This window comes from Abrus precatorius, unplaced genomic scaffold (genome assembly GCF_003935025.1).
Source record: "Abrus precatorius isolate BTA unplaced genomic scaffold, Abrus_2018 Scaffold7, whole genome shotgun sequence".
In the NCBI taxonomy this organism is placed as follows: domain Eukaryota; kingdom Viridiplantae; phylum Streptophyta; class Magnoliopsida; order Fabales; family Fabaceae; genus Abrus; species Abrus precatorius.
In genome coordinates, this window is record NW_020874417.1 from 29,517,988 (window position 1) to 29,545,481 (window position 27,494).

At 28.0% G+C, this 27,494-nt stretch overlaps 3 protein-coding genes across 3 annotated transcripts; all 3 read right to left on the reverse strand.

Annotated features, from left to right (window-relative positions):
- Positions 1-1,472: 1,472 nt before the first annotated feature.
- Positions 1,473-4,122, reverse strand: LOC113873038 (copper transport protein ATX1). The gene is made up of 3 exons (XM_027510993.1): positions 4,012-4,122; positions 3,131-3,206; positions 1,473-1,801 (listed from the first exon to the last, which is right to left on the reverse strand). The coding sequence occupies exons 1-3, from the start codon at positions 4,018-4,020 to the stop codon at positions 1,653-1,655; spliced, it is 234 nt and encodes a 77-aa protein (XP_027366794.1). The 5' UTR covers positions 4,021-4,122; the 3' UTR covers positions 1,473-1,652.
- A 2,767-nt stretch (positions 4,123-6,889) lies between these two features.
- On the reverse strand, positions 6,890-8,959 carry LOC113871753 (GDSL esterase/lipase At5g03610-like). The gene is made up of 5 exons (XM_027508854.1): positions 8,899-8,959; positions 8,626-8,802; positions 8,040-8,308; positions 7,222-7,531; positions 6,890-7,113 (listed from the first exon to the last, which is right to left on the reverse strand). The coding sequence occupies exons 1-5, from the start codon at positions 8,957-8,959 to the stop codon at positions 6,890-6,892; spliced, it is 1,041 nt and encodes a 346-aa protein (XP_027364655.1).
- Positions 8,960-17,593: 8,634 nt separating this feature from the next.
- On the reverse strand, positions 17,594-23,898 carry LOC113873646 (GDSL esterase/lipase At5g03610-like). The gene is made up of 5 exons (XM_027511859.1): positions 23,832-23,898; positions 23,544-23,735; positions 19,046-19,308; positions 18,372-18,681; positions 17,594-17,802 (listed from the first exon to the last, which is right to left on the reverse strand). The coding sequence occupies exons 1-5, from the start codon at positions 23,896-23,898 to the stop codon at positions 17,594-17,596; spliced, it is 1,041 nt and encodes a 346-aa protein (XP_027367660.1).
- Between the last annotated feature and the right edge of the window lie 3,596 nt (positions 23,899-27,494).

Below are 27,494 nucleotides of genomic sequence, written 5' to 3' on the forward strand. Positions count from 1 at the left end.
AACAAAAAGAACCTATACAATGAGTCAATGTTGGAAAAATAAAAATACAAAAGATATATATATATATATATATATTTGTACAATTATTGATAAATAATGAGTTAGGTAGAGTATTGCATGACCTGAATTAGTCGAATGTCGAATGTCTAATGTATTATTTGAATACTGATAGTTTTAGACCAAAAATATTTATCGTTGAGTTAATATTTTTTTAAAATCACATCACTGCTAGTAAAAAAAAAATCAAAATTAGAGATAGAAGGGTTTTATCACTCAGTAGTTATCTTTTTTCTTTTTTTAACTAACAAATATTTGAATTTTGAGGACTTTTTTTTGTCAACAAAGATTGAGGATTTGTTTTCGGCCTACGGATATACACCATGAAGCGAGACAAAACAAAGAGCCCAAAGAAAACAGCGATCCAAAACAAAAGGATCACATTCACACTGAACAATACGAGGGTACACTAAAGATAGATACATTACAATCAGCACAAGTACAATACGACATCGATTTCTCCATCGCCAAGAACGCCAAGAACGCCAAGAATTTGGGCTATGGTATATCCATATTATCTGAATAGACCCAAGAAGGTGTGACATAATCCTTTGATCTTCACAAGGAAGTTTTATACAAAATGGATGTACCCAACAATTTGAGCTAAAAATGGAAGTTACGTACATAAAACTTGCAAAAATTTTACTATAGTAATGGAAATTTTATATGACGTAATTTTCTCAGACATTTCTGTTCTTTTTAACACGTTATTACAACTGTTGGTGTAAAATAACTCAAATTAAAGTTCATATTTATATAAACAATTTAAGAAATTGAAGTTATTTGAAAAATTAACTGGACAACTAATTAATTTATATTAAACAACTTGAACACATAATATTATATTAATATAATATTAAAATTAAATATCATTTATTTTATTTATTTATATATTTGTTGTCAATCAATTAATTAAATAATTCTATAGAAAAATAAAAAATTTCTATATAAGTGGACAGAGCAAAAAGACAATGAAATGGACAGAATTGATAATTACAGTATAATATGTTAATAATGGAACTCTTTCTAGTGGAATACATATATTGGAGGATTTGAGACTGGTTCAATAATGCACTTGGAACTGAATGCATAAACTATTCCTGGGGCATACGCTACAACATGATCATCATCTAGCAGCACCTTATCAGCCAGTTGGGTTTAAGGAAAGGATTCAAGGTATATGGTTTGCTGACGGACATGGTAGAAAGTACTTGTCAGTTGTATTGATATAGATAAATCCATTCCATCAAAATTAAGTATAATTTCTTCATGTTTTTCAGATTTCTTTTTCAATTGCTTGTACTTCCTCAATAAATCATACTTTGTCTGTTGTGGTTAGAGATATTCGCAGGTTGAATTGATTGATAGAGCAAAGAAAATCAGTATAAAGAGAGCCAAAAGAAGTCAAATTCTCCACAAAGCACATTAAATAATAAAGCATCACAGTAAATAAAAACAGTAATATACGACAGACTTTGTTTTGGCATAATAAAATACATCAGGCAAGATGTTGTTTTTGCCAGTCCAACAAATAGTTTTTGATTCACAGAGCTAATTATCCCACATAGGATAGAGTTAACTGTTTTCAGCAACAGTTAAGCTTTGGTTTCAGAAGGTGCTTCAGTTTCCCAGAAGCTAGTCTTCTTGCCAGTCTTAGAGACAGTCTGCAGAACTGTGTCTGGCTGGACATTTCCCTTCACTACCACCTTCTGTTCCTTTAAATCAATGTCATATGATTCCACACCTGTAAATAAGAGCACTACTTATTAGTATCCAACATTGGAAGAGGAACTTTGACTGGTTTACTATCAAAGCAATGACTTCAATCCATGCTACGATTCCACCTTCGTGTGTTTAATTCTATCATATTCTTTTACCCAGGGAACAAAAATCATAGAAACAAATAATTTTTGAAACTTTCCATTATTTTCTTATAGATATAATTGATTGTAGCCAATTTTCCATCCAGTAAGCGAAAATATACATAAACAAGAAACAAGCAGGCACCAAAATCAAAATATATAGGTGAAGAAGGGGAAGTGGAAATTTTTTGTTGATACAAGAAACACAAATGCTTTGATTAACAACACTCTGACAAAGGACATGGAAAAGAAAAAATCAACATGTAAAGGAAAGAGAAGCTTCCAACCTAGTTGGTGGCAGACTAGTAATCATGATTGAAAGGGAAGATTTCAGAACAAAACTTGTAAAGGTCAGATTATATGCCAGAGAAGGTGTTAATTTAGCATATTTATATACATGCCCTTCCTTTTCTTTTTGACATATTTATCCATATTTAAGAAATGAACGAAAGGATCCTTAGATATGACACTTGAATTAAAGATAAGAAACATAGCATATACACCAAATGCATCTAATATGGACAGAGTTTCAAGAAAATAACTTCTAAGTTCAACACCCATGACAGGTGCACAGGAAGTGGAGAAAATGGGGTTAAAATATCAAACCAGAATTTTCTGAATTAAAAAATAGAATGAATTATGAAAAGAGATCACCTAACGAAGGCTGTAAACAGCTCTATGAAGAAACTAAATCAAATTCAGTTACATTCTAGTAACCAGAATTAACAGAAAGTAATTAAGAACCTGTGCAGGATATTATTAATGATTTCCAAGAATTAATCACAAACATGAAGCATCCAATAGGAGACATTAAGTACAGAGAGAAGAGTATTCACAAGAGCTTTGAGCTATTTAACATTACCAATGACCTCAGAATGTTCTACTAACTTAAAGTCAGGCAAAGGCATATGTCACAGAACGCACAGTTTTAAAACCGATAAGAAAGGGAAGGAGGCTTCAGAATCAAAGAAACTAAGAAACAGCTGACACATATTCGAAACGACAAACTTATGACAACCTGGATGTCACACATACAACATATCTTCATTTGATAAAAATTGACAAAAGGCATAGAACTACAAACTAAAGTAGCTAGTGTAAGATAACCATTTTCATTTCAATACCATTTTCATGTCAATATTGGACTAATAATTAATTAAAATGATGTTAAATGCAATAATGGCAACTTCAATCCAAGGGATTTAACATACCATCCAACTTTCCCAGAACTCTCTTCACTGCTCCAACACAGCCTTCACAGGACATTCCAACTTTGAGGACAACAGTCTACAATCATAATGAGAAATTTGTCAGATAAAGAGAGAGGGAGAGTGAAAAGAATAAATAATCATCTTAATTCTTAATCCCCAATACCCACATGTAAAATAAACACATTCATATATTGAATTCAAGAAACGTGTGCTAACATAATTAGAATGCAAAAAATATACAAGTCAAGATAAACAAAAGAAAGTAGCCAATGTTGATTCATATATAAAGGCTGCAAATACAAATTGAAAGCAATGCCTACAAGCTTTAAATGAAAAACAAAACTTTGAACACAAGGGCATGCAACAACTTCCTTAGATCATCCAGACAGATTCTAATTACCTCGTAAAAGAAGAATATATCAGGCCATAATCTAAACATTCTTAGCAAACAAAAAAGGACCGATCAGCCTTAGTATAAGATTTGAACTTTTACCAACACTAACAGATAATATTCAAATTCAAAAACTCCAGAGCATAAGAAGCAATCATATCCCTCAATTGTCAGAGTAAAAGATAGATATAGATGTGTTACAAGAAACCATGGAGCTGGACTACTCAAAATGGCTTATAGAGAAACAAGAGAACCGATGGTAGATGAAAACCAAATGCATATGCAAAAATTTTCTCCCAATTAAGTCGTTGCACCGGAATTCCTAATTTTTAAAAATAAAAAATTCCTGGAATCATAATAATTTCATAAAACAATAACAATAATTGCAGACACCTCAAACGCCAGGAACGACGAATCAGAGAAAAGAGGGGAAATAATTGCAAAAGCGAAAGTCAGCGGAAATAAGAGCCAGGAAAGAAAAGGTGCTGACCTGAGACATGGTTAAGGGAAGACGGAAGAGAAAGAAAAAGAAGATGAAAATTGATAAGATGGAGAATGGGTTTGAGAGAGTTGCTTAATTTATAAGCAAAAAACAGAGGCAGCGACAGTTTTGGGGGCTGGTGAGGTGAGAGAAACAACAACGTTGGTCTGCTGAGGTTAGGTTGACCATTAGAATTGTAAAACGGGTTAAAATTGGTGCGCTTCTTCACCCATAAATTTGAAAGGAATTTTATACATTTAAATAGCATTACATAGTTTAAATATCATAAAAGTTAATAATATTAAGATAGACTATTAATTTTTACTATTTACGATACATGTTTAATATAATATTAATTTTATAATTATTCTAATAAAAAATATAGAATATTTTTTCAATTTTAAAAAATCATAAAAATTTAATTAAGAATTTGTTAAGTCTGATAATTAATTTAACCCGTACATTATAATTTAATTATATATATATATATATATAATATTTTTATTTAATTTATGTTATTTTGTTTTTAAAATTTCAAGCCGTTCAACCAAAAGAGAAAATGAGAAGGATTGAACCCAATTGACGGGGTCATGGTAGAACGGGCCGTCCCTAGTTGACAACAGAACCTTATCGTATGCGATTACGTATCCCTTTCTTTATGTAGCCTACCTTCTTGTTTCTAATTTGTTCAAAACTGACTTTACTAGATTTTTGCATTCAAATTCGTCAAAATTCCATTCTCATTTTTATACAAATAATTTTTTAAGTAGTGATTAGCGGTGAAAACTATTTTAATTAAAATTACTAAAACAATATTATTTTAACTTGTTCAATTTTATTTTAAAAAAATAGATCTAAGAGTCCGTTTAATAAATATATAGAATATAATAAAAATAGAATAAAATAATAGACAATTAATCTCTTATCTTGTTTAATATAATTTTTAACAATATTTATTTTAATAAAATTATTTAAAAATTAATCATTAAAATAAGTGAATCATCTGTATTTAAGAAGTGTTAAATAAAAATAACGGCAAAACACATTAGACATCCGTCACAGTCTATATGTGTGGCTAATGTCATTCATAATATAGTGTTATGACACATGTTATATTCTCTTTGTTTCATGTATTTTCTACCTTAATTTAAATTTGAATTTTTATTTTTATATTTATTCAAATTTAAAATTTTCTTTCACTTTAACTAAACTTTAAAATTAAATTTTTTATCACATTAATTAAAATTTTAATTTGCTTGAATTTTGTCTAAAATTTGAAATTATACAATTCAAATTTTGAATTTAAACTTCAGTCAAAATAGAAAGAAACTAAAATTTAAAATTTGAATTTAAGATTTAATTAATGCATAAAAAATTAAAATATGAATTTTAAATTTAAATTTTATCATAAATAAAAACTATAAATCAAATTTTAGTTAAAAATAAAATAAAAATATTAAATTATAATACTTAAAAGTGCCAAACACTCAAAATGCAACATACATGCAGCTTTAAAAAATGAGACTTTTTTTATTAATAAAATAATTCATTATTATTAGTTGAGAATTACGATTAATTAAATATTATTTATAATATTAATAAAAATTTAATAATTAAATTAAATATTTAAATTAAAAATTATTTTTAAATTTAATTTTTAAAAATATATTAAAACTAAAAAAAATATTTTGGAGAGACTAAAGCTCTTGCCTTACCTACATGGCCTTAGGGTGCCCCTGGTAGAGCCTGTTACTTTTATTTAACAATTTTTTATACAGTTGAATTTATCTATTTTGATAATTAATTATTAAATAATATTATTTAAATAAATATATTTTAAAATATTTTATTTTGATTAAAAAAAGGCCGAAGAGCATAGCATTAAATTTTGCCGATGACAATGACATCTTCAAGTATTAGCTTTTCCAGTAATAAGCTTTGCTGGTGTCTATTGGTTTTGGGGGTAATTTTGGGGAATTATATCATACGTACGGTGATTGGTCACGTAATGTATGATTTTTATTTTCTGTTTTTTAAAATACAATATAAATTTGTATTATATTTTATTTTTAAAGATAGAAAATTATTTTTAAAATAAAAATTAAACGTGCTCTTCATTTCTTTTATGATTTTTTAAAGTGTCATGGCCCCTTTTCATTCAGATTTTGGGTCGTATATGAATCAATTTGATTGAGGATCAGAAGATATAAAATTTAAATTAATTAGTTTAGTTTTGAAAAAAATTATCGATAAATTTGAAACCAATTTAATAAAAAAAAAAACGAGTTATATATAGTTCAATTTAGATTATTGAGTTGACAACTTATAATATAATTCATAATAATATAATAAACTTGACTAAAAATATGAAAAATATACACGAGCTCGTCACGAAAAGATAAAAAGGGTCACAGAGAGAAATCATATTTAAAACCCAAATCTCATAACCATAAATATAAAAACATGATGAAGAGAAAATGTTTCAATAAAATAAAATACAGATCAAATTGACTTTGTTGATTCAGTTTCAGAAAACATAAACTTAAGAACTGAATTAATAATGTTCCGGCTTTAATTATTCATTTTTGATCGGACCTAATAAACATGTAAAAACCAAATTAATTTAATTGGTTTAATTTGAAATTTTCGAATAGACTCAAACGTACGAATGTTATATATAGTTTACGCTTGACAATACAGGATTATTAGTTAATATCAGGTCCATAATTACCATTGCAATAGAAGCTGGATGGGAAAACATCACATGAGGTTTTACACATATTGATTTCTGGTATGATATGTTCAACTCAATAATTCAACCATAACATCGTAATTAAGGCTTTACGAAGCAGTAAATATATGCTAAGATAATATAATTCCATAAGGATCAGAAATTTTCCTCTTTAAGTTTGGCAAGAGAAGATTGCAAAATCAAGTATATCGCATGCCAACCATTTTGAGAAAGATGCACTGTCTCCCAAAAGAAAGAAAGCTCCGGTTTTTCACATAAAGAATATTTCTTTGTTCCTTTCTCGTCGACACTTCCGCATGAATGTTCTAAGCTCACTCCCTCACAACATGGTTGCAACGGATTCATCAGCGTTGGATTTTCTGAAAATATTTTATTGGAACAGTTTAATTGGAACATGGAAAACCTTTTAAAAAAAAACAATGCAGGAAAGTATAGTGATCTTTGGTGAAAGCACAAGGAAAACTTACCAGCACGCTTTTTTTGCAATGTTGCAATTATGGAGAGGAAAGAGTTGTATAGGTCTAGTGTCAGAAAAACAGATTTTCCCATTTCCTTGTTAAGTTGGTGCACAGTTTGAAGCAAAGTTTGGGTGTGATTTTGGGAGACCAAGTTTAAAGGCTCAATGCATTTCTCATACGAAGATGCCGCAGTTAACACGGGCATACAACCTATAGGCTCTAATAACCCAACTGCTATTTTGTTTACTCCCAAGCTGTGGATGCGTCTAAGGTTTAAAGACATTTGCTTAATGAGGGATGCAGTGAGGACATTTATACCCTGCCACGCGTAGAAAAACGCACGAAAGATATAATACTGTTTTACTGCATATAATTATCATATGGATTAATCTTTGTTAGAATACTATAAAAAATATATAAATTATTAATATAAACATGGTGAGTTTATATTAATAATATAATATATTATATTAACAAATAATTTCATTAATAAAAATATTAATATATAGTATCACTATATTAAATGTTAATATAATAGCATAGTGTAAACCTTCAAAACATGAGATTTTTTTTATTGAAATAAAAAAGAACATATTTTTTTTAAAAATATATATTTAAATAAACGATTGGGGTTAGCCTACGTGCATGCATCATTAAGAACCAGTGGATATGTTACACAAACAGGAAGGACTATGAGAAATTAACATAAATTAAATCTTCTAGATATTTCTAATTTAGTCGGAATAAAAGAACAGTAGTAGAGAATTGGATCAACAAACTATACCAAAAGATGCATGTAGACATAAACAATTAGCTTAACCACTCACCTGAAGGCTCCCGTGATTTCGTTGTAGAAAAGTAGCATAGTCGTTACCCGCAGCGTTCACAAGAGCAACTGAGGATTCTAGGTCGTGTTTGGTATAGACATTTTGTTCAATTAGCTTTTCAAAATCGTCGATTTGGACAGTCATGTTTGGTCCATCAACAAAAGTATCGAAAATACCAGTCCCTCCATGAGCAAAGTTCATACCATATTGTAGGTCTGAGGAATTTCTTAATATATATGGTGTCGGGGATCTAATTTTCAGATAGGAAGCTGCATGTACAACAATATCAGTATAATTTAATATATTGTAGTATATGCCAATTTTTTATATTTGCAGAAGTTTTTAGTTAGTATACTATATTATAATGTTAGTATAAAACTTATAAATTTATACTAATATTTTGATCATTGTTAGAAAAATTATACTAACAAATATTACTTTAACGTTAAGGCGTGTTAGTAATTAAGTACACACAATATGGTGTAGAATCAGCAATTAAAGCAGAAATTAGAAGTACTTAATCCTTTGGTCCGAAATTGGAAGTATATATTGTATATATATAGAGGGAGAGAGAGGAAAGGTATACCAACGTAATCGGTGAGGACATGACCATCAGAGAACCTTCCAGCAGGATTACCAGGAAAAGTGATTCCACTAGGAAGCTTATATGATGGTGATTTCAAAAAGTTTCCTGTGTCAACGTAGGAGTCTCCAAAAACAAACAGTTTCATTCCATGTGACTTCTCAGCCCCTTTCACTACTTCTGCAACATTTACATAACTATATCACCAACACACCAACCAATAAAATGAAAATAAAAGCCAAATAGTTTGATGTTATGTTAGCTGAGAATGTGTACCTGTTAAAATGAAGAGGAGAAGAAGCAGAGTGATCATTGCAGATGGAGTTTGCTTCACCATTGATTATACCCTTCGGTGTGTTGGCTTACCAAAATGTAATGTAACACTAGAGTTGCACCTGTTAGATTTAGATTAGGGGTAAGTATATATAGAAATTTACAATGGACTAACTCCAATTAATTAATCAGGTTATGCCAACTCTATTTTTGGTGCGAAAAGGAGCAAGGCCCATCTAGTCAATTTACTTATGCCCACAACTCTACATTTGTGTCAATGGAATGTCATTGGCCATTTAATGGGAAGATCCAACTGATTTCATCATGTATTGTTAATGACTCGTACAAGAGAGGGTAGTGCTGTCATTGACTTTCATGATATGCAATCTCACCTAATTCAATGAGATATTCATATCTTTTCTAGTCTAAACCAATCTTCTCTAATTTGCTTAGATGACTTGATCATCCTTATAACTTGACCCCGGTGCACCGTTACTACTAACATATACCAATTAATTAGAAATGTTTGATGATGGTCCAAGATGGGTAAGTTAATAACAAATTATAAAGCATAATGAAAGAAAATTATGAGTCTAAATTGTTAAGGTATTTTCAGATAAACAATTTACTCAAACTTATCGTTTATAATTTTTTCTCACACTTACAAATCAGATTTATTTTCAAACTTTTAATATGGTATTATATCTTAGTTTAAAAGAAAAAGTTAATATTTTTATCTTACAGGTTTTAGATATTTTTTGATTTCATCCGTCAATTATTATTTAATTTATTTTAGTCGTTTAATTTTTAAAAACATTTTAAATAAGTCATTTATTATAATAAATGTTAATTTTCTTAATTTCTTTTAATCTTTTTCTACTTGTTTATTCTTTTTCTTAAATCTGTAATTCTTTATGCTCTCATTTCTTCCTTATTTTTCTTTTTTATTCTTTTTCTTCTTCTTTTATTCGTCCTTCTATTGTGTGAGAATTTTTTTTTAAAAGATAGTGGTGCATAGTAAAAAATTCCAAAAGCAAAGGTAGGAGGAGCCCATATAATTATTGGTTGAAACATTTATAAGCAGCAATGTTAACATATGTGCAATCCAAGCTTTTTAGTTTCCTAACCCAAATGTTAACTAGGTATTATTGTCTTTTTTTAAAAAAATATCTTAGTAGAGAGATGAAAAAGAAAAAAAATAAATAGAAGGGGAAGATAAATAAAAAGGGGGAGGAAGAAGAAGATGTGAGGAGAAAGAAATTAGAAAAAATGAATAGTATTTATGTAAAAAAATTTAACATATGACAAATAACCTATTTAAAGTGTTTTTAAAATTTAGAAGATCAAAATAAAATAAAAAATAGTTAAATAACAAAATTAAAACTTATCGTAAAGGTAGATGAAAAAAAACCTAATTTTACTAAAAAAATATAAAGCAAAAATAAAAAAAAATTGAAAGATCTAAAATAAAAAAGGGTCAGGTCAAACAAAAAAATCTACATAAAAAAAGCTTCCATAAAAATCTTTTTGGCTTAAATTTACTTTACTTCTTAAATTTTTAATTTTAGTTTCTATTTCTTAATTTTTTTTAAATTCAGCTTTTTTGTCTCTTTTATTGACGTAAGATTAAAAAAACTGACATGTAATACAAAATTTTTTTTGGCAGAATAACTTTTTACTTAGTCATTAGATATAAAAAGTGTTAAATTTTTAAAAATTAGAGTAGAATTAATTTTTTACAAAAATAAAATTAACACTTCACAAAATATAAGAATTTACATCATATTCAAGCCAATCATAATAATAATAATAATAATAATAATAATAATAAGTAATGGAAGAAGAGGAAGTCACTTACAAGAGAGGAATCTCACCTTGCTCGTTGCCTGATAAGATTGTTGGGCAAATATCTAATCTAATATATAAAATCTTAGCATGGAGAGAGAACAAGCGAGAGAGAGCAACATTTTTACCTTTTTTTACTTTGAGTTTTTTTAATAAAAGGTTATAATGATGTAATTTCGGCTATTAAGATATTTAAGGGCAAAGAGAGTTTATTTTATCTTATAAAAATTTAGTTATATATTTTAATATTATTTTTTCACATAATTTATAATTAATTATTTTTAAAATAAAAAATTAAAATTGACTAGTTCGCCTATCAGATTTTTAATAAAGAAATTATGATTATAATTATAATTAATAAGAATAGCTTATAACTTATTGACAAATTTATAATTTATTGACTTAATGAATAAGCTTGCAGAACTTTTTAGTAAATATAAAATAAAAAAATTATAAATTTTAAAAGCAAATTTTTATAAGTATTTTTATCAATGTTTTTATTATATTTTTATCTTTTATTTTTCTAAAATAACTTATTTATTATACAATTAAAATCTGACGTATATAAGTTAATATTATAATCTTTTATTCTACTTTTATAATTTTTTTTATTCTTCTAGCTCTTATGTATAAATGTATTTTATATTAAAAATATATGTAACTTAAAATATTTTATATTTAAATATATATATATATATAAATTAACTTTTTATATAATTAATTATAATTATATAATATTATATGTTCTTTAAGTCATTTAAGATAAATCAGTCATTTATAAAGTTAATTTGTTAAATAAATATTTTAATTTTATAAATTATTTATATGGCTATAAACTTTGGGTTATGATATTCGTGGATCCTACACTTAACTTTTCTCTCTTTCTGAAAAAAAGAAAAAAGAAGCTCTCCTAATACATATTTGATGGAATTTAGTAACTCTGAGAAAGAACGTAAAAGCATCAGCTTTATTCACATCTAAATAGTCACAACGTATTTCTAAATTAGATTTCAAAACAAATGGAATTTTTCTATGATCTTCCACTCACTATAGAACTCAAACATATTGTAAATATTTAAGGTTTTATGAAGAATAATACAACCACGACGATCAAAAGTTTTTTAGTGCATGCGAACGATTTTGAAAAGGGTGAGCCGTGTCCCAAGAGAACGACAGTTCTGGGTTCTCACATAAACCACATTTCTTTGCTCCATTTTCATCCACACTTCCACAAGAATATTCCAAACTCACTTCCTTACAACTTGGTTGCAACGGATTCAACAGTGTTGAATTTTCTGTATAATGGACAAAAAGTAAAAAAGTAAGAAAGTCATCATCAATTGATTTTCTGTAATATTTTGTTTTTTTTTATTAGAAAAAGAATGTAATTGCTTGGTCAAAATCAACTATATAATGCACTTACTTGACAGTAACAAAATATAACTAGACAAGTTGAAGTTCAAAATAGCAAATTCTCGTATGCATATATATTTTCTCAATCTCTACTACACTCCTTTTGACATATTTTTATCATGAGAAAAATTTACATTAGTCATGTTAAATGATATGAGTCGAATATATATCTTATTTTGGACCATTACATTTTTATCTACGGTTTATAATATTTTAATACTTTTACTTTTTGCAACAAATGAGAGAACTTTAGAATCATCCAAACTTGACAAGAAAGATATAATAAACTTGTCCTCCAAATTGTTGTCAGTTCATTGGAAGTTAATGCATAATAGTAGTTTCACTAAGTTAGCTTTACTTTAAGTTGAATATATATATTAAAAATAAAAGTTGAATAAAACATTAAATTTATATGAAAGAATCATATAACTTGTTTTATTATTTTTTATTTAATTTTGAATGTCGGCGAGAAGGTAGTCGTTCTAGTAGGGTTTTCAGCTTTCTTTAGCGATGGGTTCCAAGTTCAGAGTGATCATTCCCTTGTACACAAGACGGTGCGTCGCTGGATCATAAGTCCATACCTCTCTCTCTGGAGTCTGTTCACTAAATCATCGCCCGTTGTGGATCCATCTGCCATACAGTCATGCAAACACACAAGAGAATACAACACAAAAGAAATACAACAGAAAGGGTGAGTTCAACATAAAAAAATTTACTAATCATCGAATCAAGCAAAAAGAATGAAAAGGAATAAAAGAATTAGAATTTAAAGAAACACTTATTTTTGGAATCCACATCCAATTTCACACAGTCAATTTCGACACAAACAATAAAGTCAAACAAAATCATAAATGAAATGTATGCTGCTCATGCAATCATTACTTTCTCAAGTTCCCAGCATTTCCTACAGTCAAGGTGATCAGAGACCCTTATTCCCTACAAGGACACCAAGTACACATATACACAAGAATATTTTTCCCTCCAATTCATCTTTATTCCTCAAGAATGAGTTCTACCATGATCCTCAACAATGCTTGCTTTCATCAGGATTAGTGAAGGCTTGCTGGCGACGTGTCCCAACCACGGTGAGCTATTACTCGCCATTGGAGCAACCCCTTTCACTACCCCCAAGGTCTTTCTCTTGAACCTGAACACTCCACATTTCTCAGCTGTGCCAAACTGTGACCTTGACTCCCCCTTTCACCTCCATGGATAAGAATAACTCAAACAACTACTATATACACACTTAAAATTTCTCAATTTTCAATGTTGTCATTCTCGAATGACACACTTAAGTAGCAGAGAAAACATTATACTTGGCAATCATTTTCTCAGTTCAAAGTGAACACAACAAGCAAATCATAATAATCAGAACCAGATGATTAACCACCATAAAGCAATAATATCAACCATAATGGAATGGAAATGTTACTATTTTTTTTATCCTTTTCTCTAAATGGATTTTTAGAACATGTTCAAAAATAGAAACAATCATGCATATACACATACTGTTTCAAAAAAACAAACACGAAAGGAGAAAAAAGAGAGAGGGAAAAATGAAAATAACTATAATAACTTTTCAGAAAATATTAGAAGGAAAAATACATGTTTTAAGTGAATAATATTAGAATTTTCACACAGGGCAGCCGCGGTTTCAACTCCATGCATGTTTGATTTAGAGTTAGTGATAAAATCTTAAGTTTTACAAAAGTGGTTTATTTGCTCTCGACCAAGTGGAAACAAGAGAAGGAATTAGGTTCTTCCTATGGTTTTCGTCAAGATAGGTGTAGACAGAGAGAAAATATGTAAATTTCATAAGGAAAACCACATGCAATGAGATACAGGAAAATATGGATTGGAAAAGAGATAAAGAACATCATAAAAATGATAAAGAGCAACATGTTATTTTAAAAATCATCCTCTGTACCCAACCGAAAAATAAGAATGGTTAAGAACTATGAAAATACCAAACCATCATTGACATGCAAAAGTACCTCAACCATGATCGCGTTCATGTAGGCCACAAAACATGATTTTTACAACATCATTCAAACAGAATCATCACGAGATGAGAGAAGATCTTTTACATGCAAGTTTTGGTGAAAGTTTGAGGTGAGGGCGAGAAAAGAGGGCACATGCAATGTTCATTATTTAAACAAACAGCCACACACAGTTAAGCACAAACAAGAACTTCCCTTACCTTGCTTGGAATGAGAATGAGAAAAGAGTCAAAGGTTTGCATCTTCTCCCTCCAAGTCTAATGCATTTGAAAGGATGTGACTCTTGGTTTACCCCTCTGAAAGGTCACGCCTCCTTGGAGCCTTGTGCATGCAAAACGCCTCCATAATGAGCAATAAATGCAACGAGTTTTGAGGAAGTGGAAAAAGGCAAAGGTTAATGCTATAAACACGTTTTCAGAATTAATCATTATTAAGGGGTAATTCCTGAATGGCGGGTTGGCCTTGATTAGGGTGAGTAATTAAGGTAGGTCGACAATTTTTGAATTTATTTAGGGAGGGAATAAGTGCAAATCCCTCCATATTCCCATGGAGATTTAAATGCAGGTGGGAGGCAATTTAAATGAGCTGAGTGGCGGTTTAAATAGGTAGTTGAGAGGTTCCTCGATTAAGTGTGATCAAGGCACATTTATTAGGGAATTTCTCAATGAATGACCACGATTTTAAATGCATGATTATGGGAAAACGACTAGTTATGATGGTTGCTTGGGAATATGAAGAACGTGTGTTTAAAGACAATGAACAAAAGCTTCAAATTTTGATTAAGGCTAGTCTTTCTCTCTCTCCAAACATTAATGAAGTTTTTGGCTACACATTTAAGGGAAAGTTCAAATAATTCCCACATGAATTGTGGTGAATTATGGTGGGATGGCTGCTCATAATTAGGGTAACTAGGAAAATGAAAAATTACATTAAGTACTATTATGAAGGGTTTAAATCTATGCCATTAAGGCTGATTCTCTCTCTCTCCCCCAGGTATTAAATGAAAATTCGGTTACCATATTTAAGAGGGAAAGGCTTAAATAGGCAAGGTGTCTCTTGGGTTCCTTTTGCTTCATGTGAACATAATGTGAAGATGAGTGATTTCACAATAAATGGTTGATTTAGTGCACATGGTTAGGAGAAAACAAAAAGGCTTGGGTATAATGTGACTAGGGTTAAGTGAGTATTTAATGGTAGAGAGAGAGAGTCATTAATAACGGCTAGGGCAGACAAAAAGTCACACGAGTAACTCCTCTCTCAAATAAACCCTAAACCCTAAAAAACAGTAATACAATATAAACAAGTAAAATGGATTAGGAGGATAATAATAGCAACACTAATAATAATAACAATAATAATAAAAACGGGGTCCACTTATTCTAATCAGAAGGAAATTTTGTCCCAGAGTTTGTCTTGCTATCCTAAGGTTTATAAAATATTCCACTACATGACCATGAAACAAAATTATTCATACATACATATAAAGTGTATCAATCATCATTACATCATCGCACATAAAAATTTCTGTAAGCAAGGAACATAAGTCAATTGGACAATCAACACTAAAAAAAAAATGAGCTAAAAATCAACCAATCTCAGAAAACATCTTAATTTGTAACAAGAACTAAGTCAGAGTAAAAAAAAAATGAAGCAAAGAGTCACTAAATAACAACAAACAATCCATGTTGAGTAAATCGGAATTGGGGATGTTACAGATTTTCTGTACCTTTCGCTTAAGCTACCAAATTTTGCTTAAGTGAAATCTATTCTGGCTTGATTTCTTTTGAACATGGTCCAAGCACGTATATATTTCGCTTAAGCTACAAATCTTTGCTTAAGCGATTATATTAAGTTGTACAGGTTAATGCATTTTCTAAAAATTCGCTTAAGCAGATAAAACTAGCTTAAGCTAATTAAGTTTCGTTGGATTTGTAAAACGCTAGCTCAAGCTCCACCAAAATTCGCTTAAGCCATTTAAAATTCACTCAAGCTAATCACACTGCCTAAAACATGTGCTCTCTGTTTTAAATTCGCTTGACAATAATTAAATTTGTTGGTCTTGGCTTGAACGAGGCAAGAATAGCTTAAACAAAATAGGTGACTGAAAAGCATGCCTCTCTAGTCTATTTTTGCTTAAGTTACAAATCTTTGCTTAAGCTATTCTACAGGTCAATGCATTTTCTGATACATTCGCTTAAGCGGATAAAACTCGCTTAAGCTAAATTAGTTTCGCTGGATTTGTAAAAAGCTAGTTCAAGCTCTATCAAAATTCGTTTAAGCCATTTAAAATTTACTCAAACTAATTACATTGTCTGAAACATGTGTTCTTTGATCTATTTTTGCTTTAAATTTTTCTTTTTTACTTGAGAGAGCTTAAGCGAATTTCAGTTAAAAGTATCTTTTGACTTACTCGTGTGCGCTTCCGAGAGTTCAAACCCTTTCTTGCATCGCTTAAGCGACGCTTTCTCTAATGGTAGTCGGTGGCAGCTGGGTTGGCTTCTCGAAAGAGATGAGATAATTGCAGTTACCATTCTCTTAAAGGAAGAAAAGCATTCATCGACTTTTAAGATAGTAACAGTGTGTCGGCACAAAACGGGGTACACACTTTCCGATGAATTCATCTCACATTTTGAAGGGACAAAACTTAGTTCCAGTCTCTTAAATATAATTTTTAGCCTTTTTTTAATTAAAATTAAAATTTTCTATTAACAATTTATAAAAATATTAAATATATTTTTAAACTAAAAAAATAATGTAAAAAAATAATACTTACCATTTTGTTCATTTTAAATTATACACAACTTTTAATTGGCTAAAACACATTAAATGATAATATAAATTTTTTCATATTTTAAGATATTTTAATTACATTTTTAAAAAATACATTTGTCACACAAAAAATTCTCTTTACATTTTAACTTTATATGTACCCATTTATTTTATTAAATAAGATATTAAATAATTTTGAATCTATCTTAAATATATATTACGTTAATTTAATTTATATATATATATATGAATAAAATATTAAATAATTTTTAATCAATAGTTTTTATGATAGTATTATTTTTAAAATGAGAAGTTTATGCATTTTTATCATATTTTTATTGTATATATATATATAGCAAATAATTTTTAAAAACAAATATATATAATTATATGATTTACTATAATAATTACGTATGTTAATAAAGTCTAGTACAGTGAGTAGATATATAATTGAATTCCTTCAATATACTACGAGAAGTTCTACGTCTATTTTAGTAATTCAGAGGAAGAACGGGAAAGCCTTAGTAATTAATTGGAGCTCAACACAAATTGACTTTGCGTGAGATTTTCCACTCGATATATAATTGGAACATTTTGTAAATGTTTAAGGTCTTATGAACCTAAGCATTTGCTATAATATATCAAGTTTATAATGATAAAAAGAAAATCCTCTATAGTTGACTGAGAGAAGATTTCAATATCATGAACACGGCATGCCAACCGTTCTGAGAAGGATGAACTGTGTCCCAAAAGAATGAAATATCTGGGTTATCGCATAGGCGATACTTCTTCTCTCCTTTGTCATCTACCTTTCCGCAAGAATCTCCCAAACCCACTCCTTCACAACATGGTTGCAATGGATTCATCCATGTCGAGTTTCCTACATAATGGAGTAAAAAAGAGGAAGTCATCATCAAGTTTCCTATAATAATGCAATCTATGATTCAGTCTTAAACAAATGACACTATCTTTAGTAATACTTTCCATTATTGCCATTTTCTATTATTCTGTTTTTCATAAGAAAAAGAAGGTAATTCGTAGTGCAGAATCAACTATTGATGACTATATAATGTACTCGCGTGACAGTAAAACATATAATCAGACAAGCTGGAGTTCAAAATAACAAATGTCCATATGCATATATAGTTGAAACTCGTCACTGTTGATATTTTATCATTGTTGTGACATTTTTTCATCGAGTAAAATCCACGTGAGTCTTACTAAGATGTGAATCTAATCATGATCAATTAATATATCCTACATGAACTCTGGTGAATAATTTAGAATGTGTAGGCAAAAAAAAATGTAATTCAGTATCTTGTTTGCACATCTCTAACTGGCATAGTTTATATAAAAGTCCCTTGGAAATTAAAAAATATATATTTATGCTTCCTCTTCCACAATTTTAGCCATAGTATAATGATTCGTCAAAGCTCAATGAGAACTAACCTGCACCTCTTTTTTGCATCGATTCAATTGCGGAGACGAAGGAGGTGTAGAGGTCTACTGGTATGACAACTGATTTTCCTGATTCCTTGTTTATTTCTTGTACATTTTGGAGCAGAATTTTGTTGTGAGTTCTGGAGATCGAGTTGAGAAACTCAACACATGTTGTGCGTAAAGATATCAAATTCAACGCCGGCAAACACCCAATAGGCTGCAATAACCCAACCGCTATTTTATTTATGCCCAAGTTGTGGATGCGTTTAAGATCTTGGCATAATTGCTTGACAAGGGATTCAGTGAAATCTGGTAAATCCTGCACAAAGAAAAAAAAATGACATTTGTATTATTGTATTATTGGCAATATATAAGGACAGCTACATTTGAAAAAGAGGATTTATTTTATTTGAGAAAAAGTAATTGTTTTTCTTATTTTAAAAAATATCGTATGAAAAATGATAAAAAAGTATTGTTTTAATATAAATCTTGTAAAATAATAGTACACATAATACAATATTTTGTGGTTATTTAAAAAAGTAAAAAAATAAATAAATTTCCAATTAAATAGGAATGATTGAAGTTGTCTAGTGCTAGTTTAGCAGGAATCACAGAGTAAATGAGAGGACAGGAACAGCAAATTTTGTGCGGAAGACATAAACATAATTAACTTAACCACTCACGAAAACGCTTCCATTTGTTAGTGCATGTGTATAATCGTTGCCACCAGCGTTCACTAGAGCGATTGAGGATTCAAGGTCGGAAATGGTATAGACTTTTTGTTCGATTAGCTTCTCAAATTCATCGATTTGGACCGTTACGTTTGGTCCATCAACCAAAGTTTTGGAAATACCAGTCCCTCCATAAGCAAAGTTTATACCATACTGTACATTAGAGGAATTTCTCAACCTATATGGTGTAGGGGATTCAATTTTCAAAAAGGAAGCTGCATGTAATACGACATTCGTCAAAATAAGCAAATATATATATAAATAAAATTAAACACAGCACAAAATTAACACAACTAATACTAATAATGTATACACATTTAATTATATTGTAAAGGTTAATTTTCATGTATTATTATTCATTTGGTATTTTGGCAGTCTGAGACAAGATTTAGAGATTGGGCATCAAAGGGAGATGTGTGGGCAAAGTAGGAATCATTGTTGATTCAATGCCATAAGGAGATAGAATAAGAGCTTGAATTTAACCACTTAGTTTTGACCTTGATATATATGGTGTTGTTGAGCTTGTTGTTGACCATGCTCTTGATGAGAAAGCTATACGTGGAGAGAGAAGGGTTCGTGGGGGCAACGTTGAAGAACTGCTTGTAACTCTTGAGGGTGGGATCGAGCTTGAGACAATCGAAGGTAGGTTTAGACGAGGAGGTTGTGGGTGATGATGTTGGCAACAGTGCTCACTGGGGTAATGAAGCAGTGGAAGAAGACACAAGGGACGACATTGATGGTGAATTTAGAGAGGTTGAAGGGGATTAGGGCTTGAGGCGAAAAGAGGTGGTTCGTTGTTGAATTATCACTTGCAGCCATGATATCATGAAGGGAATAAAGGTTTGGGTGACTCAGTCATCGATATGATGATAGCTCATGATGATTGAGATCATTCTGAATACCAAGATAACTTGATAAATAGATTCCAAGTATTTGTTGTCACGTACCTTTCGCCTTACCAACCCTCACAAGCTCTCTAACCAGAATTCAAGGGAAAAATTCTCACATAGTCATGCAAGTCTCGACAACAATATAAATTCAATTTCATCACTCTAGTGGTTACCCTTTCAAGCAAGTCTCTAGTGATGGCGAGCCACAAGCATCAAGCGAAAAAACAAACGCCAACACAACGAGCAATAAGACAAATTATCGAATCCCGACATAGATAGGATTTTGGGGATGGAATTTAATCTCAGAAGGAAGGGCAGGTTTTATTTTCCACATTCATTTAACAAATTGGGTTCTTCCGGAAACCTCTCCACCACCCTCGAAAGGTAATGAAAACCATTAATGGGCAAGTCCAATGGCTCACACAATCAAATCAATACAATTTAAAAAGACAGAATCGGGACATTAAAAAAAAGAAAAAATGCAAAACATAATATTTAATAGAAAATATTGATGCTATACTAAACTCAGCACTTCTTTTCTGGTTAAAAAGTAAAAGAAAGTTATGAAAACAAACTTTTTTCAAGAAACATAATGGTTTAAACAACAATATCATTCAATATTTAATGTTAAAGTACATAATTTTATAACACAATCTTATTTTAAATATTAATTATTTAAAAATAAATAATGCAAATAAATGTCTTTTTAATACATACATACATACATATATATATATATATATATATATATATATATATGCTATTTAAAAAAAATTACCAACTTCGTTGTCACATTTTAAAATTTATTGTTTTAAAATAATAAAAAAATATGAACTAAATAGATATAAGGATTAAAACATTAAAATTTAAGCTTTGATTAAAAAATTTAATAAGAGCATATTTTCAATAATTAAATCAGGGTTTAAGTAAAGTTAATAAATTATATTTAAATACACCCCCAATGTAATAAGTTTTTACACTATCATTTAATTATAAGCTCTCATATAAGTCAAAATCTTTGAATTTTGTAATAATTAATATAAAACTTAAGTTTAGAAAACTCTTAGAGAAATTTCATAAAAGAAAAAAATTAGTATAAAAATGAATAATTTTTTATAAGTTAAAAACAATTTTTATTTTTTTATTTAACTTCTTTAAAATTTAAAAAATAATTTTTTAATTTTTTATATTTATTTTTTTATAACAACTTTTCTAAAAACTCACTAAAACCGAGTCTTATATTTTTCATGTATTCTAATTGATTGATATTATAAAGGTCTTTATACAAATAGTATATTAAAATTAAACTCATTATATATGCCTATAAATTACGAAGAAATAAATATTAATTTATAAATTATAAAAAGTGTGACTCACATGATTTTTATAGTTATCAATAAATTTTATTTAATAATAAAAAATATGTTAAATGATATATTGCTATTTATTAGCGTTATTATGTATTCAATGATTGTCATGACTAATGGAAATAATTAGATACTAAGTACTGCTACACAAAAAGTGCTGTGGTACATATGTTGTTGCGACTTCCATGTGTGAAAATTAAAGATGATGAGCACTCATAAAAAAAAAGAAAAAATATAAGTTGAAACTAAGTATTAAATTTAAATATTTATATTATTTAATATTTTTTACAAAATATAAAATTAATTGATCTAATTATTATATTATTTTCACATTATTTTTACAATTACACACATTAAATTTTATATAATTTAAATGTTTATAGGTATATTATCTAAATTTTAATATTTAACTATATTTTAAAAAATATTATACACAAAATAAATTACATAATCATTTTATTCTTAAATTAAATTATTTAATAAGAACTTTCAAAATAATAGTAAAAATAATCTTACCTTTTATATAAAGTAAAATTTTAATAAATAATATTATTTATAATTTAATATTGGAATATTTTTAGAAAATGTTATTTATTTGATAATATAATATTTATTTTTTATAAATTTAGAAAATATTTAAAAATTATATTAAGAAAAATATAATTGTTTCATTATTTTTTTCAATTTTTGAGTTTTTAAATATTCAATTGATATTTAAAATATCAATATTTTTAATATATATTCAAAGATATATGATAAGAAATTAATAAATTATAAAATTTTATTTATGATTTTACTATTTAATGTTACTAATATATTAAATTTTTATAATATTCAGAAAAATACTAAATATATTAAATTATTCTACACTTTAGGTCACACATAAAAAATTTGTTTATTCAAGAAAATAAAGGGTAATAAATTATTACTCGACCTTATCCTTTGGTCACGAAGATAAAATTTTAGAAATCAGTGGAGATATGTTTTAAATTTAAAATAAATTAAGAATAATGTATAAATTATATTATACTCTCTCTTTTACTTTAATAATGTTTCTTTTTATCCGCATGTTTATTTGTTTATTTTATTTTAAAATTTGAAAATTAAAATTTTTAATTTTTCTTATTATCTTACATAAATTATAGATTTTTTGTAAATTCTTATCTTTATATATATATATATATATATATATATGTATGTATTAATTTTTTTAAATTAATTTAAAATATAATTTTAAATATTTTATCTTAAAATTATAGTTATTTTAAAATTATTTAATTTTATTAAATATTTATCATTTTGATGCTCATTATTTATACTTATAAAGTTAGTCAAGATATTTTTTAAAAAAAATAGTTTAAAATTTTATTATTATTATATATATATATATAATTATTTATCAAAATATATTTTGTTCTAAAATTGTTAAATTATATATATTTATTTTAAAATTATATATATATATATATATATATATGTAACACAAGCTACTAAACTAATATATTTTATATGATTAGTAAATTTTGAAATTGGTTAAAAGACTAATTTAATAATGCTATTTAATTATAATGTTATATGTATATTTATTTTAAAATAAAATTCATGTATATTATACCAATTATTAAATTACTAAATTTTAAAAATTACCTTGACTTTTTTAAAAAATGATCAACTATAAAAAGCATGATGAAGATTTTTTTTTTTTGTATTGTTTTGTAAACACTCCTTTATTATAGAAACAATTGAAAATTAATAAAATGGAATTATACTCTATAAATTTATAATACATTTTAAAAATATCTATAATAATAAATGGTCAAATTATATCATAATAAATAAAAATATAAAAAAATAATGATATGAAAATAAATATTTATTTTCATAATAAAATTTAAAAAAGTAGTGATTATTATTTCTATAAAGGTATAGGTCAACTTCGACTCATTAACCCATGAGTTAAGTTGAATTTATCATTTTTGTTTTTTAGCTCTTAAAGTAAACCGAGAAAAAAGTTAGGCTATTTTAAGTTCATTCAATGATGCCTTTAATCAAAATACATCTTGTTAGCAAGTAAAGTAGAGACCACTATTTATTTTAAGTTGAATCTATGATGTCTTGGTTAGGTTATTTTTAGTCTCTTACTTGACCAACTATATAGAATGTTGCATATAGAGAAAATGAAAAGGGATTTACCAACGTAATCAGTGAGGACGCGACCATCGGAGAACCTGCCTGCGGGTGATCCAGGAAAAGTGATTCCACTCGGAGGCTTATATGATCCTGAGTTCGCAAAATTCCCTGTATCAACATACGAGTCCCCAAAAACAAACAACTTTACGGGGTTGGTGTTGTATACCCCATATGACTTTTTAGCCCCTTCTACTTCTGCAACATTGACATAACAGTAATAACCAATCAATCAAGGAGGAATCAGAGGAATTCAATTTGATTGTGATTTTAGCTCATGAATCAAATACTTACCAGTTAAAATGAAAAGGAGGAGAACGAAAAAGACAAGAGTGACTATGGATGGAGATTGCTTCACCATTGTTGATCACTAGATGATCGATGAAGATTACAACCTTCTGTGTTTTGGCTGACAGGGGAAGGGTAAATATAAATATAAATATTCTACAAAGGTGACACAATTCACGCTATAGTTGACACCTATTTATATACATTTCATGATGTATGCATCTAGTATTTTATGACACCTAGCACAATGGAAAAAGTTCATTAATTATGAGTTAACTTGAGGATGCGATTGAATTTTTTAAGTATACACTTTTCCTGTTGTTTACTAATCAAAATTTGACTTTTATGTTAATAATCTGTGATAATATTAAATATAAATATTTTATTAAATTTTATTCATAAATTGCACCAAAACCACTTCTAAAACATGTAAATTTTGTCCTTTTTAGCCTCTCTAATCACTCTAACCATATCACGATTTCGTTAATTGCGATCAAACACTTGCCAAAAGAGATATTACAACTTTGGCATTTTTTTCCCTTCTTCCTATGATTTGCTAGCATTCACGTGTAAAATATCGTATTTTATATTAATAATCAAGGTTAAATAAAATTTCCATTCCAGAACAAGTTGTCTCGCTTAGATTTTTTTTTTAATTATTAAAATTTAGTCTTGAACAAATTAAATAAATAAATTTGGAATTGGTTAACGGTGTTTTTTTAATATAACTAGTTAACATTGTTCTAATCTACCATGTATCTAACATATGAAAAACTCTTATCTTAATCATCACACAATATTTAAAAAAATAAATTTACAATATTAATGAGTTTTTTGTACTTTACATAAATTTTATTAAATTAAACAGTTTTTGAATAAAAATAACAAATACATTGCATGCCTTTTTAAAATCTAATATATATTTTATAAGTTTAAAAAGAGTTATTATTTTGTTATAATAATAAATATTTTACCATATTAAATATGACTAAGCTAAAGAGATAAGATTTCATATTAAAAAATAATAATAAATATTTTACCATAATAAATATGATTAAGTTAACGAGATAAGATTTCATATTAAAAAAGAGAGTGAGTGAATGTAAATAATAAGACACAAAAATTTAATAAATATAGAATAATGCATATTAATGTTTCAAAACTCTTATTCTATCCTAAGTTTAATGCATATTAAACTAATAAAGTCATCCTATCCAATATTTGAATAAAAAATAATAATAAAATAAAATATAAACTATAAAGAAAGGGTAAAAATTATTGTTTACTCTAATCTTATAACTTTTTGATAAAAATTTATATAAATATTAAAATATGTAAAAATTCAAAACTATTTGTGTATAAATAATATTAAAATACTCACATTAAATTATAATATTTTCATAAAAAAATTTTATTACAGTTAAAATGTATTATTTAATAAAAAAAAAGCAATTAAAACAAAAAATATTTCATAAAATTAGTCAAATATGTTTTAAAAAATATATAATCATAAAATATTTATGAAAAAAATATTTTTATTAAAAATAATGTGAATATAATATTTCTTGTAAAAATATTTTATAAATAATTATTTTTTATAAAATCCTAAAAAGTGTGAAAAGAAAAAAGAATATTATCCTATCCATCATTTTTAACTCAATACGTTAAGGTTAACAATTTGTATGATTATGATAAAAATAAGAAAATAAAAAGATGAATTATTATATCATATTCTCTTATGACATTACATGAAAGAAAATTAAGAAAGTACTTCATCTTTAAAAGTTAAAACTTATAAATATATAGATATAGATAACCATAAAAGTCGTTTTCTTATTATTGAATATGTTCTTTTAATCATAATGTTAAAATTGTAATTAAAGTAGAAAAAAATAATTTAAGCTTAATGCTATACTATAAGATTTTACAACTTCTCTTTCAATATAAAAAACAAATAAATAATATCCAAGTCATCACTATATAATAATAACAATTGACAATGAACAAATCTATAAGATATATACCTTACAATCCAACTCACAAACATACCTTCAGCGTTTTCTAACAATTAACCATTTTTCTGGTTCACGTGCATGAAGTTCATGTTCTCGTGTGCTGGTTAGACGCAGTCTCCCCCAACCACAAGCCAGAGAGTGAAATAATAAAATATTGAGGTGGCAACAGGAGTTGCTTAAGGCCTGATTAAGTTTCCTCCCAAATAACATGGCAATCTTTATTGAGATTGGTCTGCTGCTGGAACAGCATATTAGTTGCATCGTGTCGTGCACTTCGATTACGACTTGGTGAGAAAATTGTATTTGAAGACTAAAGAGTTGGAAAGACAACCTTTGTTGTTCACAAATGGCAGTAGCAAGGCTTGATATTCCACATTCGATGACTGGAAATACATGATAGTCTTATTTAAGTTCTATCCTTAATTATAAAATTTGTTGATACAACAACATTTTATTTGCAGGTCAGAATTTTTGAACATAAAGTCTATATATATATATATAGTCTTTGTTAATTCCTTCAACTTTTGCTAACCTAAACTTTCTCCCAACGACCTCCCAACATTTTTTTTTTACTATTTCTTTTTATCGTCTAAGCACATCGTTACTTTTTGGTTAATTGTTTCATCTGCATACGTGATCCAAACAATAATAAAGTGTGGTTGAAGAAACAGATAGATAAAATAAGTAAGGATGTATTTAGATGATAAAGAAATACCAAAAAGAGTAAGACAAATCAAGCATGAGGGAAATGGAAGCATAGCTCAATACATTGCCTGTACAGTCTCATGGCCAGTTCCGGAAACGATACAAAAGAAAGAGTCTTGATGGCCAGAAACAGAATAATTGGCATATATCCATCCTTTATTTATAACAATGTATGGCGCGACATCTTATGCATATAAATTGTTAAGATAGACATAATGGCATCATAATTCAATGGTGCACAAGCAAAGCATCTACATTAGCAAAAGAATTACAAGTTATATCCAAACCTATGACAGCTATTGGGTACCATCCAACAGTAGCTAAACAAGGTTCAAAAAGGAAAATTAAGAGCAAGTTTGTTTCCATTTTTAAAAATGGAAACCAACATACTCTAAGAGTTGAGTTTCCTCTGCTCCTCATTATCATTCTCGAGAACCAAATTCCTGATTTGATATCAGGAGAACTAATTTGCTAAAGCAAAGAGAAATTTAAAACCTTACAAACATTTCTTTATACCACATTGGCAAAATAAAGAGTTGACTGACACATGGCAGGGGCATATAGTTGGAACAAACCAATTACAAATGCAAGGGTTTTTATTCATCTAACAACTTAAATCTCTTGTTACTAAAGCCCCCTTAAACTTATTTAAAAAATTATTATGCTTAACCTTAAAATCACAAGTGTAAACCTGGAGCATCATGTACCTCCAGTTACCTCATTAAGAAACGATGAATCATGTTGTGTATCCAAGTATGTATTTGTTCAAGAATTAAACCTTTCAATACTGATGTACCTCCTATCAACTTGAATTTTGATGTCAAAATCCAGATCAAAAGGTTACGTAGTTGTTTCCCAAGGAACAAAAAAAAAATCAACATAATGTCATCCACATGGTTCATTCATTCATTCAGCATTCAGCATTCTGCATAGCATACAAGTAAAACTA

Bases quoted from the DNA above. Each gene is read 5' to 3' on its own strand.
- LOC113873646 (XM_027511859.1), bottom strand. From the start codon at position 23,898: ATGGTGAAGCAATCTCCATCCATAGTCACTCTTGTCTTTTTCGTTCTC. The intron at 19,309-23,543 runs GTAAATCCCTTT...TATTACATGCAG, and splicing joins CGTCCTCACTGATTACGTTG to CTTCCTTTTTGAAAATTGAA. The intron at 17,803-18,371 runs GTTAGTTCTCAT...TCCATTATGTAG, and splicing joins GATGCAAAAAAGAGGTGCAG to GAAACTCGACATGGATGAAT.
- LOC113871753 (XM_027508854.1), bottom strand. From the start codon at position 8,959: ATGGTGAAGCAAACTCCATCTGCAATGATCACTCTGCTTCTTCTCCTC. The intron at 7,532-8,039 runs GTGAGTGGTTAA...TACGCGTGGCAG, and splicing joins GAAATCACGGGAGCCTTCAG to GGTATAAATGTCCTCACTGC. The intron at 7,114-7,221 runs GTAAGTTTTCCT...AAATATTTTCAG, and splicing joins ATTGCAAAAAAAGCGTGCTG to AAAATCCAACGCTGATGAAT.
- LOC113873038 (XM_027510993.1), bottom strand. The intron at 1,802-3,130 runs GTATGTTAAATC...TCTTATTTACAG, and splicing joins AGTTCTGGGAAAGTTGGATG to GTGTGGAATCATATGACATT.